The sequence below is a fragment of the Odocoileus virginianus genome, chromosome 2 (assembly GCF_023699985.2).
Source record: "Odocoileus virginianus isolate 20LAN1187 ecotype Illinois chromosome 2, Ovbor_1.2, whole genome shotgun sequence".
Taxonomy (NCBI): domain Eukaryota; kingdom Metazoa; phylum Chordata; class Mammalia; order Artiodactyla; family Cervidae; genus Odocoileus; species Odocoileus virginianus.
The window spans coordinates 44,045,691-44,061,214 of record NC_069675.1 but is presented as its reverse complement, the minus strand read 5'-3'; the positions used below and the strand labels follow the sequence as shown (position 1 = coordinate 44,061,214).

Genomic DNA, 15,524 nt, shown 5'->3' with positions numbered 1-15,524 from the left:
TTGAATACAATTCCTTTAATGCTCCAGGCATTCAAACATTCATAGAATCGCCTTGTTTCAGAAGTCATTTCCTCTTAGGTACAGATTCTGTGTCCAGGAGCAGAGACAGCTTTCTCCATGGCACCCACTGGTGCTCTGGGGACCCACTCCGGCACTCTGTCTTCTCTGGTAGAGTCCCCACGACCCATGGCAAGGCTGGACGCACCCCTGCTTGACACAACCTCCACTTTAATGGAAACACCCTTTGTAGTGTTACCACTGCTTGTGGGTCCGTCCATTTCCAGCACAACCAGACGTCCCAAGTCTGGGGCCATCACCCTGAGGCGCTCGTGAAACACCACGTTAGCTGGTTAAGTCCACCAGCACCTGCTCCACTATATCAGACAGACACTGAGGCACTTTCATGTCCTGGGGGAACAGAGTTCAGTCATCATAGGAATCCAGTGAGACAGAAGGGGCTTTCCTCTCAGTAATTCACTTGTAATCCTAACACATATTTAGCAGATTTATAAATTCATGTCTGGTTACATTTGACAACAAGGCTTCACAAAGTAGATGAAAGCAGATTTAAGTAGATGAAAGCACGGCTGAGTTTCCAAAGGCTATGACGGGGAGCAGAGAGAGAGAACTTATTTGGATAGAATATGCTGTATATCACGCCAGCATCGGGTCATCCTTAAAGAAATGCCCGGCTTTCCAAAAGGAATTTTTAAAAAATCTCTAAACCTTATAGGATTCTTCCAAGGTAATAATGTTATCTGTCCTTCCTTCTCCAGCAGTGGTTCGAGGCATCTCAATGCATCTGACGCCTGAGGTTCAGACCTAACGGGCCAGGGGTCAGGGAGGAGGGAGGTGTGGACACCAACATTCTTTAAAGCTTCCCCAGTGACTCCAGCAAATTATCCGCATTGAGAACCTCGGTCCTCAGGGTTCTCCAGCCTTCCTAATCTCATGTGTCCTCACTGAATGCCCTTGAGGTAGTCCCTGGATCAGGCAACAAGATCTTCCACAAGATAAGAAACTAAGGCACAGAGGTTCATGGGTTTCTCTGATGCTGTGCAGTCAACGAGTCGAGACGGAAATAAAAATCTCCAAAACAACACCACCACCTCCTTCCCTAGCAACTGGCGACACAAACACAGACTACACGGATGAAGACTGACTGGGGGACCATCTGTGCCAAGGATATCACTGAAGGGTACGGAAGAGTTCTGTGCCAGCTGTTCTCCCTGATCAGACATAAATGCACAAAACAGATACTTATTTGAAACCACGTGAGGAATGAAGTATAATTTCCTCTTTAAAGCCTTTCTTCCCTCACATATATTGCTATCAATTCTGTTTTCTTAGAAAACCCATCAAAATCCACAGACTTCCTAACACCTGGATTCTTAGTTCTGTCACTATTAAGAGACACTGGAAAATTCTCAAATATCCCTGTAATTTAGGTCCAAAAGATCATTACAAATATGCATTTGCTTGTGACAGGACTACAAAATCTTCCCTGCTTTTTTTTTTCCTCTTGTTTTTTGACTGCACTGAGCAGCATGCAGGCTCTTAGTTCCCCAACCAGGGATCGAACCTGTGCCCCTTCTAGTGCCAGTGCGGGGTCTTAACCACTGAACGGCCAGGGAAGTCTTGAAAACCTCCCTACTTTTCCCATCGCCAGCCCACATAGACTTCCCAAGCCCCAGGACCCTACACTTTCTCCATGGCTGTGCACCTGCCCACAATCTACTTAGAATCTCCCTAAACACTAACTGCTCTGGGCCTCTAGGATTCCAGTAACACTTCTTTTATTTTGCTCTGGATGGAAACTTCATCATCTATATATTCTGGGTAACCACTGGCATGTTTATTTTTTAATTCCCAACTGCAGGGCAAGCCCAGCCGGCTGGGCCTTCCTCCACTTCACTGAGGCACAATACTTTCACATTCCACACCCACTGCTGCATCCATGAAATCATTCCTATCATGATTCCTTTTTTTACCATCAACTCCCACATCTCATATTTGAGGTTGCTTTTTCTTTGCTCTGTAAAAAAGTCTCCCCTGGCTGCAGAACTCTTTTCTGATGACAAGTGGAGATGAATAAGGGAGGGTACATGTGCCAGAGAGAAGGACCGCACCAGCCGCTGCCGGTCCTGGGGTGGAGGGTGCATGCCTGTTCAGTGGGTCTGCGGGGATTCCCATGCACTGTGCACTCAGCTCTCACTGGACACAAGTGGCATGCGGGGGCTCCTTCTTGCTAGTGATGTGGCCTCCTGGAAAGTCTGTAGAATATTCATCCATGCTGTGGGTAGTAGAAACTACACTTAAGGGGACACTGCTACATTTGCTGATTGACAGGGTGCCATGTGCCGCTCTGAAACCACAACTTTTCCACTTCAAGAGATTTCCTCATTCAGGCGAGACATACACTGATCCACAGCCTCTCCCGGACGTTGAGAGGAACAAGGAGACGAAAAATCTTCTCTGGAACAAAATCTAACCTTCCAACTCCTAAAGAAGGTGTTGAAAGAGCAAGAAAAACAAAATGGGGAGGAGGCCCCAGGGGTGGGGTAGGGGTGGGGGTGGAGGTGAGTGGAATTCTACTCTCCCGGAGGGCTTTTAACAAAAGTTAAATCCTCCGAAAAATTAACAAAAGAGAACCTGTCCAAAGGGCATGTAGAATTCTGGTTAAAACAAGGAGATTTGAGAATCGCCATAATCGTCATATTTCAAAGGCCCACCCCCACCACCCACACACACCCAGCTATTAAGTAAAGCAAGACATCGTGTTTTTTCCTCTCTCATGCTTATTGGATGCTTATGGGTTCACAGCAAACTTTGCTGCTTGGTTTCTAAAGCATGCAGAGGTCAGACTGAGAGCAGCGTTTGGCGCCCAGTCCATGCCAGCCCTGATCGGTGACCGGCCAGACACCATCAGGATCGGGGTGAGCACGCCCCCTGGTGGCGAGGCGGCGCCCGCACAGCCAGGCCCCAGAGACAGATGGTGAGCACGTGTCCAGGCGATTGGGGGAGTGATGGGACAAACGGGGGGGCACCCATCGGCCACCTCCTGAGTGCTCTCACATCCCGTCCCCACCCCAGACCGGAGGCCACAGCTGGGCACAGAGCTAAGGCACTAACGCACCAGGTGGACAGTCACCAGCCAGGTCGGACGGCTGCCACCCCTGGGCGGGAGAGGCGCTGCTGCTCGGAGCGCTGCCTTAGGATATAATTCAGATCTTTTCAAAGATTGAGAAGGTAAAGTAAGTACATCCCTGTTTTTGCCCCTTAGAAGAATATCTGGCTCTCCCGTCTGAGAAGTGTGCTGCAGTTTTCGAATCTCCGTAGCAGGGCCGAGAGCTCCACGCGGGGACCTCTGGGCAACCAGTCGCTCCTGGGGGAAGCTGCTTTGTTTTCTCCCAGCACGTCTCTCCGAGTTGCCTCTCTTCCTCCCTTTTGGCTTGACAGCAATTGAGACACATCTCCTTCCCCTGGGGCAGGACCCCCGCGTGCTTCTTCCGAGGCATCTCTGCGAACGGCCCTGGGTCACAGCTTGATGAAGGTGGCCGGCTGGGGGGGCTGCTGCTCCGCGTCCGGGGGCGGGAAGACGCTGGCAATGGCTATGTCCACGATGCCCTGGCACAGCTCTGCATAAAGCTTCCTGAAATGGGTTCGGAGATCTATTATTGAGGATGCACATCAAAGTGCAGGTGAGAAAATGAAAGGTGTTTTTTGTTTGTTTGTTTTGTTTTTTTAAATCAGGATTGTTTAGTTGCTAGGTCCTATCCAACTCTCTTGCAACTCCATGGACTATAGCCAGCCAGACACCTCTGTCCATGGGATTTCCCAGGCAAGAATACTGGAGTGGGATGCCATTTCCTTCTCCAGGGGAATCTTCCTGACCCAGGGATTGAACCCGAGTCTCTGGTGTCTCCTGCATTGGCAGGTGGATTCTTTACCACTGCACCACCTGGGAACTCTTTTACCAGGATCTGCCCCAAAATTCCACCTGGTATTTATAAGACACGTGTCAGCTGTCCATACAAATACTGCAGGAAGTACTACTGCATGAAGATAAAGCATCCACTCAATGGATATTTCTGGAAGGTCTTGCGGGTGAACAGACAAGGCAATGCCTGCTCTAACTAACTGCAGGGAAGACAGGCAATTCCAAAGAGAGCCTTTAAGGAAGACTCCTCAGAGTAGCAGCTCAGCTGAGACCTGGAGAACGAGTGACACTGGACAGAGAATGGATGACAGGGCAGAAAAGAGGAGGAAGGAGAGGGGAGTCAGAGAAGGAGGGTGGTAAGATCATCAGTACCATTTTTCTAGAGGCCACATATATGTGTTAATATACAATATTTCTATTTCTGACTGACTTCATTCCGTATGACATTCTCTAGTTTCATCCATGTCTCTACAAATGATAAAATTCTGTTCCTTTTTAGGGCTGAGTAATATTCCACTGTATACACACACCACACCTTCTTTGTCTTGTCCTCTCATTTGCAAAGCAGAAATAGAGACACAGATGTAGAAATACATGTATGGACATCAAAGTGGGAAGGGAGGGGTGGGATGAACTGAGAGATTGGGATTGATACATATACACTATGCATTAATATAAAATAGATAACTAATGAGAACCTACTGCATAGCACACGGAACTCTACTCAATGCTCTGTGGTGAGCTAAATGGGAAGGAAATCTAAAAAAGAGGGCATATATATATAAATATAGTTGATTCGTGGACTTCCCTGGTGGCTCAGATGGTAAAGAATCTGCCTGCAATGCAGGAGACCCAGGTTCAATCCCTGGGTCGGGAAGATTCCCCTAGAGAAGGGAATGGCTACCCACTCCAGTATTCTTGCCTGAAGAATCCCATGGACAGAGGAGCCTGGTGGACTACAGTCCATGGGGTCACAAAGAGTCAGACAGGACCAAGTGACAAAACTTCCATAGCTGATTCACTTTGTTGTAAAGCAACTATACTCCAATAAAAATTAAAGATAATAATTAAAAAGAACAAGGGTGAGATACAGAGACAAAGGAGGGGAGGGAGAAAGAGAGAGGAGGGGCCATGCAAATAGAGGGAGGGGCACCCACCAAGGAGAGCGAACTCAGGAAATCTGGGAAAGGGGACCATCGCAGTGTGAGGCAGGGGACAAGGCGGGGCCTGATGCCACGTGCTGGCACTCGGACTTCAGCCAGAGGCCAAGGAACCACCAAAGCCAAAGAGGAAAACCTCCCATCCAGAGCTATAAGGAGGCCCTCAAACTCCACACCCCCTTGTTCCCTACAGGACTGTTGTATGAGGCCCCAGAGTGAGCTCTTTTAGGACTGGCTCCAACACAGGGAAGGCTTCCCAGGTGGCGTTAGTGGTAAAGAACCTACCTGCCAATGTAGGAGATGTGAGAGATTCAGGTTTGATCCCTGGGTCAGGAAGATCTCCTGGAGGAGGACATGGCAACCCACTCCAGTATTCTTGCCTGGAGAATCCCACGGACAGAGGAGCCCGGTGGGCTACAGTCCATGGGGTTGCAAAGAGTTGGACATGACCAAAGCGACTTAGCACACACTTATGTCAACGAAGCGAAAAACCAGAGACATATGGTTCAAAGAGAAAACCCTCATCTGAGATGATGCTCTGGGCCAGATGTGCCTATTTGCTATGTGCCTAACTTGCTCAGGACACTGCTGGGATACAGGTGGCAGGAGTCTAGGCCAGCCCAACCTGGAGGAACAGAGGTCTTCACTGTCCTGACTTCCAGAAGATGCTATTTCCCAATCTCCACCAGGTGGGAAATTTTCACAACCAAATTCCTGTCCCTCCTGATCCAGTGGCAAATCTCTGCTATTATCCTCATCATAGAAACTTTCTCCCACCCCTCATCCCCTTCTACTTCCCTTGAGGCTGGAATTGCTATGTCCTAACCTTTTGTAAGGCCCTCTGGGAAGAGAGCTCATGCAAAGCCATGCCTCTGTTGTCTGTCTTGGTAGGCCCTAACTGCCGGCTGACCTTCGTTTCTCCTGTGAGATGTCTGCTCTTTCCTATCTCCCTTCCCCCCAACCCCCAGCCTGCTTCTTCTGTCTACATGGATCAAGCCCCATGGTCAAGGCTACACCACTCAACCTTCCCCTTCTGAAGGGACAATGATCAGGAGGCCCGCACGGGAGGGATGGTAGCTTGGGTCTTGGTAGCCCTGGGTCTTGGCAAGTCACTAAGAACCAAAACCACTGAAATAGACAGTGTTTGGTGTTCCATGAAGGGTGTCATTAGCCACCTTGGGGAAGATTTTCTGAAGGGGATGCTGGGGGCGGGGGGGAGAAACACAGCTTCAACCTCGTCAAGTCAACTCACAACTTCGGTATTTCTGGCATAGGAGGTGCCCAATATACAAGCAAGTATGGGTCTTTGAACATCCTGCTATGTTCACACAGCAAGACAAGTAAGTCCTGTTTTAACACCTCACAACAATGGAAACCGTGCTTCCTGAATAAAGACTTTCCTTTGACTACGCCATCGTATCATCATCTCTATCAATTCTCTTCCCCATTTGTCCTTTAGGAAGCAAGGATAAAGGCATTTGAAAGTTTATTTCCTTCAAAGACTATTTATTTCCTGGTGGCCCAGTGGTTAAGACTTCACCTTCCAATGCAGAGGGCACAGGTTTGATCCTTGGCCAAGGAACCAAGATCCTCCATGCCTCGAGGCATGGTCAAAAAAAAAAAAATCAGGAAAAATCATACATCATTGTTGTATTAAAAAAAAAAAGTTTACTTCCTTCGGCATAAGAACAGGATCCATCCACCTCATGGTGTGGCCTGGGTCCCTTGGGGCTTTCCAAGCCACCCCACAGTAACCCCCCATTCCAAGAGCTCTCCCTACTCAAAATTATGCACCTAAAAGATAGAAGAGCTTCCCTTGTGGCTCAGTGGTATAGAATCCACCTTCAATGCATACGACCTGGGTTTGATTGCTGGGTCAGGAAGATTCCCCTGGAGAAGTGGTTGGCTATCCACTCTAGTATTCTTCCCTGGAGAATCCCATGGACAGAGGAGCCTGGCGGGCTACATACATGGGGTTGCAGAGTCAGATACGACTGAGTAACTAATACTTTCACTTCACTTCTTCTAGAAGTTAGAATCTGTTTCTTTTCTATAACAGCAACTGTAACTCAAAATAATTCATACAATAATTAAGTGGGCAGTGTCTGGCTCCCTCCTCCAGTGGACTCTTTAAGGATGCTCATTTTTACATGTTTCTCAAAACCCCGCTCTTCTGCTAGACCCCACTGCTCTCATCAGGACTCTGAGCAAAGGGGATCCAGCACATAGGGAGTAGCTTTGAGGGGCTAGTGAGATGGAGCCCAGAGAAAACAGCGCACCCTGATGCCCAGTGGCTTATCACTAGAGGCCTCTGTCAGGCTCCAGCATGACCAGACCCTGCAGAGCATCTCAGCAAGCAGGTGAGCCTTCGCCAGTGTGTGGATGCCACTGATGGGAAAAGAGGTCAAGGATATTACTCATCACTCCAAATGAACTGAGAAATTGCTGTTTCTCTGCCCTCCCTAGCCTTCAATCCTTACATGAATAAAAGAGGAAGATCCACCTTTTCCTATCCAGAGACTAGAGGTCAACCCTTGAGCCAAAGCTGGAGGCATAATTGACCAGCCCTGATGGACAGAACCTTAGGGGTCATGGAAAGGGGGAGGCTGGGTCTTAGTCGGGTTTCTGGCTCAGGACCCCAAAAGAGGGGAGCTGGAAATTCACTGAGATGGGCAGCTCTGGGGTGGGATGCCGACTGGACATCCACACAGCTCCTCGCAGGATGCTGGGAAGACAGGTGCAGATACTGGCCTGGGACTCAGGGATGCAATGTAATTGGCTGGCTTTAAAATCCAGGAGTGCAAGATGGACTTGGACTTGGCTGGAGACTTGGAAAGAGCAGTTTCTGTGAGGGTGGATGGAATTCAGCCTGGAGCAGACCACAGTGTGGATGGGGACTGAGGAAGAGGAGATAGTATGTGCAGATGTGCCTTCTCCAGATGTGTGGCTGTGGGCATTTCCCTAGTAGTCCAGGGTTTAAGACTGTGCTTCCAGTGCAAGGGGTGCAGGTTCGATCCTGAGTCGGGAAACTAATAAGATCCCACATGCTATGCAGAGTGGCCAAAAAAATAAGGAAGTGTGGTTGTGAAGGGAGCAGGGAGGGAGTGGTCAGGGGAGCAGGACAGGGCATCAGAGGAGGGCTTCTGACCTCACTTCACAGCAGGTGTGTCGGATCTTAGTTCCCTGACCAGGGACTGAGCTTGTGCCCTCTGTATAAGAGGCATGGAGTCTTAATCACTGGACCACCAGAGAAGTCCAGGAGGGCTCTTTGTAATCACTGGGGAAATCTGCTGGGTACCACATGCTGGTGGGAAGTATGCAGCAAAGAGGGAGAAGGTAGCTGAGCACAGCATCCTCATCCTGCCCTCCTGCCTAGAGGGAGGGGACTGCGCCAGAGCACAAGGAGGGATGTAACGCCGACAGGAAGGACAGGAGAAGGTGGGCACCCCTAAGGACGTGATGGAGGGAGGATGTGAAACGTTCCATACCCCTCTACCCCAGCCTCCTTCACTCTCCTCCTCCTTCAGATCTCAGTCCCAAGATCACCTCCCAAAGGGACCCTTGTGCTCAATTTTATTATCTTCCAACATCTTTCACTCTATGACAGCATGTGTCCCAGTCTGTCATCTATATTTGTCTTGTCCTTGGTCCTTCCCAGTCTCTCTCTACAAAGGGTGGGGACTAGGTCTCTCGGTACAAAGGCTGAAACCCAGAGCCCAGTCCGGGGCCTGGCAGGTGACAGGGACCTAACAAATACCGTTAGCTGCAGGCACGGATGAAGCTGCAACCTTTGAGGATGAAGTGCAAATGACTCCCTTACATGAAAGGTTTTGCACAGGTAGACCCCAACTCACCTATACCCTCACCTTTCCTTACCCCACAACATTCATGCCATGCTGCAGCCAGACTCCTCTCAGGAGGACTGGAAGCTCCCTGAGGGCAGGGTCTGTTCTCTGCACATCTCCCCTAGAGCCTGGCCCAGAGCAAGGTGCAGCTGGAGGCTGGGTCCCTTTCCCCTTGGCACAGGTGACTCTCTCCTCTTCCAACTCAGCTTCAGCTCCACCATGTCCACGGCACCTTCTCAGACCACCTCCTGTCCAGGGAGCCCCTGAAATGTTTACTCATCACTCTCTCCCCCACTCACGGGACCTGCTGACCCATCACCGTGCCACACAAGAGGGTCTCGGCTGCTACTACTGGCTTTGTTTGGAACTTTCACAGCATCCACCACCCACCTTAGCACCGGCTAAATGCTCAGCTCATATGGGAAGGAGATGGAAAAGGGAATGACCCGATAAGGCCCCCTGCTGGCCAGGGTCCAACCAAAGCACTACCATCACTGGTACATCCTCCTTGACATCATTCAAAGGGTCTATGCTAGAACACCCAGTAATGGGCTTCCCAGGTGGTGCCAGTGGTAAAGAACCCATCTGCCAATGCAGGAGACACAAGAAACATGGGTTCGATTCCTGGATTGGGAAGATCCCCTGGAGAATCCCATGGGCAGAGGAGCCTAGTGGGCTATAGTCCATGGGGTTACAAAGAGTTGGACACGCTGAAGGACTTAGCAAGCACACATGCGCATTCTTGGACACCCCGGAAATGGGAGCTCACCCCGTGTTAAGACAGACTATCCCCGCTGTGGAACCAAATTCCCACTTGTTAAAATCCAGTGGTGGTAGTTCCAATTTTAGTTTTTAAAGGAAACTTCATACTGTCCTCCATACTGGCTGCAGTAATTTACATTCCAAACAATAATGCTACAGGATTCTCTTTCCTCCACACCCTCTCCAGCACTTATTGTTTATACATTTTTTGATGATGGCCACTCTAACCCGTGTGAGGTGATACCTCATTCAAAAAAGACACAGGCATCCCCATGTTCACTGCACCACTATTTACAATAGCCAGGACATGGAAGCAACCTAGATGTCTATCGACAGATGAATGGATAAAGAAGAAGTGGTACATATACAGTGACTGTATTACTCAACCATAAAAAGGAATGAAATTGGGTCATTTGTAGAGACATGGATGGACCTAGAGTCTGTCATACAGAGTGAAGTCAGAAAGAGAAAAACAAATACCACATACTACTGTATATATGTAGAATCTAGAAAAATGGAACAGATGAATCTATTTGCAGGGTAGAAACAGAAATGCAGATGTGGACATGTGGGCATGTGGACAGAATGGGCATGTGGACACACAAGGGAAGCAGAGGGAGGGACAAACTGGAAGATTAGGACTGATACATACATACACTATCAAGTGTAAACCAGCGAGCTAGCGGGAAGCTGCTATATAGCACAGTGAGCTCAGCTGGGTGCTCTGTGATGACCTAGAGGGGTGGGATTGGGGGGTGGGAGGGAGGCTCATGAGGGAGGGGATATATTATACATGTAGCTGATGCACTTCGTTGTAGAGCAGAAACTAACACAACATTGTAAAGTAACTATACCCCAATAAAAATACACACCCACAAAAACCCCCCAGTGGCATTGAGACTTACTGAGCACAAGCAGGGGCGCCGTTGACTTCGATGAGCCAGACCTTCAGCTCCTCGTCCACCATGAAGTCAAAGCCGAACAGCTGAAAGCTCTGATAAGGGAGGTGTCTGGTGCTGATGGCGGGCTCCACACTCATGAGGCAGCTCCTACAGGGCACAGGGAAGAGCTTGCTGAGGATGGGGTGGTCTGGGCAGCAAGACCAGGGCAGAGGTGCCTGGATGATTTTACATCCAATGTGCCGATGAAAACTGGCTTTGGCTTAGTTCTCTTTTAAATGTATTACCAATAGATTATTCAAGGCGATGCAACTTATTTGTTAGAAAACTCTGCCATCACCCTTGTTCTTACAAGTAGTGGCTGCTTTCCCAGCAAGCACTGAGTCATCATGGTCCCTTTAAATGTGGATTACTCCAATGGGTGGGCTGCTACCACATTTGCTGATAATAAACAAAACACTTCTATATATTTTTGCCATATTAAAAAAATGGCCCACCATTTTGTGACACAGAATTTGCAAAGAGAAGGCTGATCTCATTTCTTTCACAAGCTCCAGTTCGCTGCTTTTAACTAAAACCCTTATATGCTGAAACAAGATATTGAGATATGGGACTGTTATTAGGATCAACTACTGTTTGCAAAAATTAGAGGATTTTAGCGACAAGGAAAAGTTGAAAGTGAATCTTAGAAACCATGATGAAACAGTACATGAAGCCTGAGGTCATGCTGCCGAAGCCAGAATCTCAGATAAATTTTTTAACTTCTTTAAGCCAAGTGTTGACTTCATTGTCTGTGAAATTGGGGTAAAAATAACACATATTCCCAGTGCTGAGATGGTTCAATGATATAATTACCTAAAGAACTTGTCATACCTCCTGGAAGCTGGGAGGCATCTAATGAATGTTGTTATTAGTGAACAAGTATATTTTATTAATTTATCATTAATTTTGGATAATCATGAACCTATTACTTATGAATGAAAAAGAACTCTTATCTAGTACAACATCCCAGAAAGTCTATACCATTTCTATTTTATAAAACTCCTCCCTGATTTTTCCCTCAACTGGATGTTGGGGCAAAATATTTATCTTAGTAAACACAGTATGTCAGGATGACTCTAAGGATATCAGAGACAGCTGTCTTTCTACTCAGCTATATACGTAGAATAAAAAAGATGTGTCTTATAAGTAGGTTTTGGCTTATGACTTTAAAGAAGAACTGGGGCTTCTGTATTCTGCATTTTCTGTATTACATCTCTATGAGAGAATACCCTTGACTTCTGTAATTAAAATGCCTTTTACAATATTAAGAAAACATTTAAAATGTAATGGGTTCTCATGATAAAAAGTCTATTACATTAAAAAATTTTTCTTAAATAAAAAAACAATACTAAAGGATAAAGGATAAAAAGTGAAAGAAACATTACACTCCAACACTTATAGGAAAAACCAGAAGTCAGAACCAAATCAAAACAAAATATTTTTTATTTGTTAGGAGTTCAAGTTAATAAATCACTTTAGAAGAATTTTTTTCTTATACAGCTAATTATTTTTTAGCTGGAGTAGGAAGTCTGGGGGAAGTTAGCTGGGGGAGAAAAAAAGAACATAAGGTCCGGAGGAGCATTTATAGAACTTAAGTAGGAACATTGTCTGAATGGCACAGAAGAATGAGAAGGAGGGGGATAGCAAATATCAAATATATCTTTTGCTGAAATAGGAATTCTTTCTTCAGTATATTTGATTTATCTGGTGTTCTAAGCATGTATAATCCCTGAAGAAATGGAACTCTGAGCCTTGTAATTACCCTGCTGGACTCTATGTAAGAATGTTGTTATTTTTGTTGTTTAGTTGTTCAGTCGTGTCTGACTCTTTGTGACCCCATGGACTGCCAGGTTCCTCTGTCCATGGGGATTCTCCAGGCAAGAATAATGGAGTGGGTTGCCATTTTCTTCTCCAGGGGATATTCCCAACCCAGGGATTAAACCCCATGTGTCTCCTGCATTGGCAGGCAGATTCTTTACCACTGAGCCATCAGGGAAGCCCAGGATAAGAATACATTAAGGAAAAAGCTTCAGTCATCATGACAGGGTGGCAGCGACAACAGAATAGCAATCCCAGGAATAGACTCTCACATAAATGACCACCTGATTTGTTAACGGAAAGGGCCACCAAAACGTGGTGGGGAAGGGACAGTCATATGTACAAGTGACCCTGAGTCAATAGGATATATTTCTAGAAAAACACAACACTTGACATAAAACAATTCAGAGAGATCACAGGTCTAAAATATGGGAGAAAACCCCAGAGGTCCATCAACTGCAGAAAGTGATAAACCATGGACCATTCACACAGTGGAATATGACACAGACACAATATTGAAAACATCAGAACACAAAGCAAGAATTACAGTATAATTCCACTTACATAAAGTTTAAGAATAAGCAAAAGGAATCTATGGTGATAAAAGTCAGAGAGTGGCTATCTCTGGCAGAGAGTATATATTTTGAGGGAGTTCAAGGGTATCTTTTAGGATGCTGTAAATGTTTTCTATCCTGATTTACATTATGATTAAATGAATGTATGCATAATTTAAAATTCACTAGATTTTTACCATATATGTACATTTCTCCAAATAATGTATTACTTAGCTTTGCTTGTTTTTCAATTTATATGAATAGGGCCAGTTTGTAATTTTTTGCTTGGCATTGTATTTGGGTAACTCTAGTGATAAAATCCTTCAGAAATAAGGAGAAACCAAGACATTCTAAGATGTTGGAAAATCAAGAGGACTTATCACCAGCAGAACTGCTCTAAAAGAAATGATGAAGTCTGAAGGGACATGAAACTTGGAATTTTAGGGCTGAAGCAAGAGCAAAGGAAACAGCAAATATCTGGGTAAATGTAAAAGAGTGTTTCCCTCCTTTGCATTTAAAGTGGGTTTCTTGTAAACAGGATACAGTTTGGTCTTTTTTTTAATCCAACAAGGTAATTTGTTACGTATTAGGTTTATGTATATCATAACCCCTGGAGTAACCATTAAAACAAACAAAAATACAAAGAGATATATCCAAATACTCAACAGAACTCTAAAAAAAGTTCAGACAATTCAGAAGAAGCAAGAAAGAAGGAAATGAAAAAAAAAAAAAAAAGAAGGGACAAATGGACAATGAATGATAACATGGTAGATGTAAATTGCATTAAGCCAGCAATTACTTAAAATGTGAATGGTATAAACGTATAAACACAACGAATGAAAAACAGAGATGATACACTGGATTAAAAGCAAAACAAAACAAAATCCAATGATGTGTCTATCAGAAGCCCATTTTAATTATACAGTAGAGAGGAGGAATAAAGAGATGAAAAGATACATATTATTAATCAAAAGAAAGCTGGAGTGACTATGTTAATATCAGACAAAACAGACCTCAAAATAAGAAACACTACCAGAGACAAAGACAGGAACTACTTAATGATAAAGAGGTCAATTCTTCCCAAAGAAATAACAGTTCTAAATGTATATGCACCTGACAATAGATCTTCAAAACACACAAAGCAAAAAACAAATAAAACTAAAAGGAGACATAGACAGATCCATAATTATACTTGGAGACTTCCAAAGTTTTACCTCTCAATAATGGACAGAACAAGTAGAATAGAAAATCAGCAAGAATACAAAAGACTTGAATGACACTACCAACTGCCTTCACCTAATGGGCATTTATAGAACACCCTGCTCAACTACAGCAGAATAAACATGATTTTTAGTACATGTGGAACATTCACTAAGATGGACCGTATTAAGAAAAAATTTTAAATAAATACATAAGTAAAGATAGACCATATTCTGGACCATGAAACAAACTTTAACAAATTTAAAACCATGCAAAGTATGTTCTCTGACCATAATGAAATGAAAATTCCTTGAGAATCCCAAATATTTGGAAATTCAGCAAAAATTTCTAAATAACACACAAGTCAAAGATGAAGTCACAAGGCAAACTAGAGAGTATTTTAATAAAATGAAAACAAAAACATGACAGCAAAATCCATGGGATGCAGCTAAGAGTTCTTATAGGAAAGCTGACGGCATTAAATGCTTATATTTTTAAGAAAACTAAATATTTCAAATCAGTGATCTGACCTTATACTTTAAGGAAACTAGAAAAAGAAGAGAAAAGCAAACCCCTCAAATGCAGAAGAATAAAAATAATAAAGAACACAAAGAAATTGAAAACAAAGACGACAGAGAAAGCTATATAGCCAAATGCTGACTTTTAAAAGAGATTAATAAAACTGATAAGCCTCTAACCAATCTGGCCAAGTGAAAGAGAGAAGATATAAATTACCAATATAAGGTAATCGAAGGATTAAGCATAAGGGTTTTAAAAAGCTTCATCACTACAGATCATATAGATATTAAAAGGATAATAAAGGGATATAACAAATAATTTTTGTCCTTAAATTAGACAACTAAAATGGAACAATTCCTTGAAAGGCACAAACTCCCAAAGCTCCTTCAAGACACATTTAACCAAAAGAGATAGGATTAGGTTACCTTATTATATGTTTGATTTGTAGTAAGATACTACTTTCCAGGGTGATGTTCAAAGCACTTGTTAGGTACTGATTGAACGCCTCAAAGAACATTTCGTTCCCTTCTTCATACTTCCCATAGTTCTTTGAGTACTCCTTCTGAATGCAGTGATTGGTCAAGTGGCAGGTTTTATCTTGGAAATTATCCATATGATATGGTTCTGAAGCAGTCCGAAGGACACCCTCTCTATAGAGGTAGATATTAAACTGATGATCCACCAAGACCCAGCTTCTGTAAAGTAAAAAAAAAACCACTATTTTATTCAAGTTATCCAAAGCTTCTCCATGTTCTATTTATCACCCCCACACCTTGACTATTCTG

The 15,524-nt window shown here is 44.8% G+C and overlaps 1 protein-coding gene across 1 annotated transcript in view; it reads right to left on the bottom strand.

Annotated features, from left to right (window-relative positions):
* TTL (tubulin tyrosine ligase) overlaps positions 1 to 15,524 on the bottom strand; it is a 33,917-nt gene continuing 18,393 nt past the window's right edge. The window contains exons 5-7 of the mRNA XM_020886008.2: positions 15,165 to 15,434; positions 10,613 to 10,756; positions 1 to 3,652 (exon numbers count right to left, since the gene is read on the bottom strand). Of these exons, the coding sequence (XP_020741667.2) occupies positions 3,538 to 3,652; positions 10,613 to 10,756; positions 15,165 to 15,434 (529 nt within the window). The 3' untranslated portion in view covers positions 1 to 3,537. The remainder of the gene's footprint in view (positions 3,653 to 10,612; positions 10,757 to 15,164; positions 15,435 to 15,524) is intronic.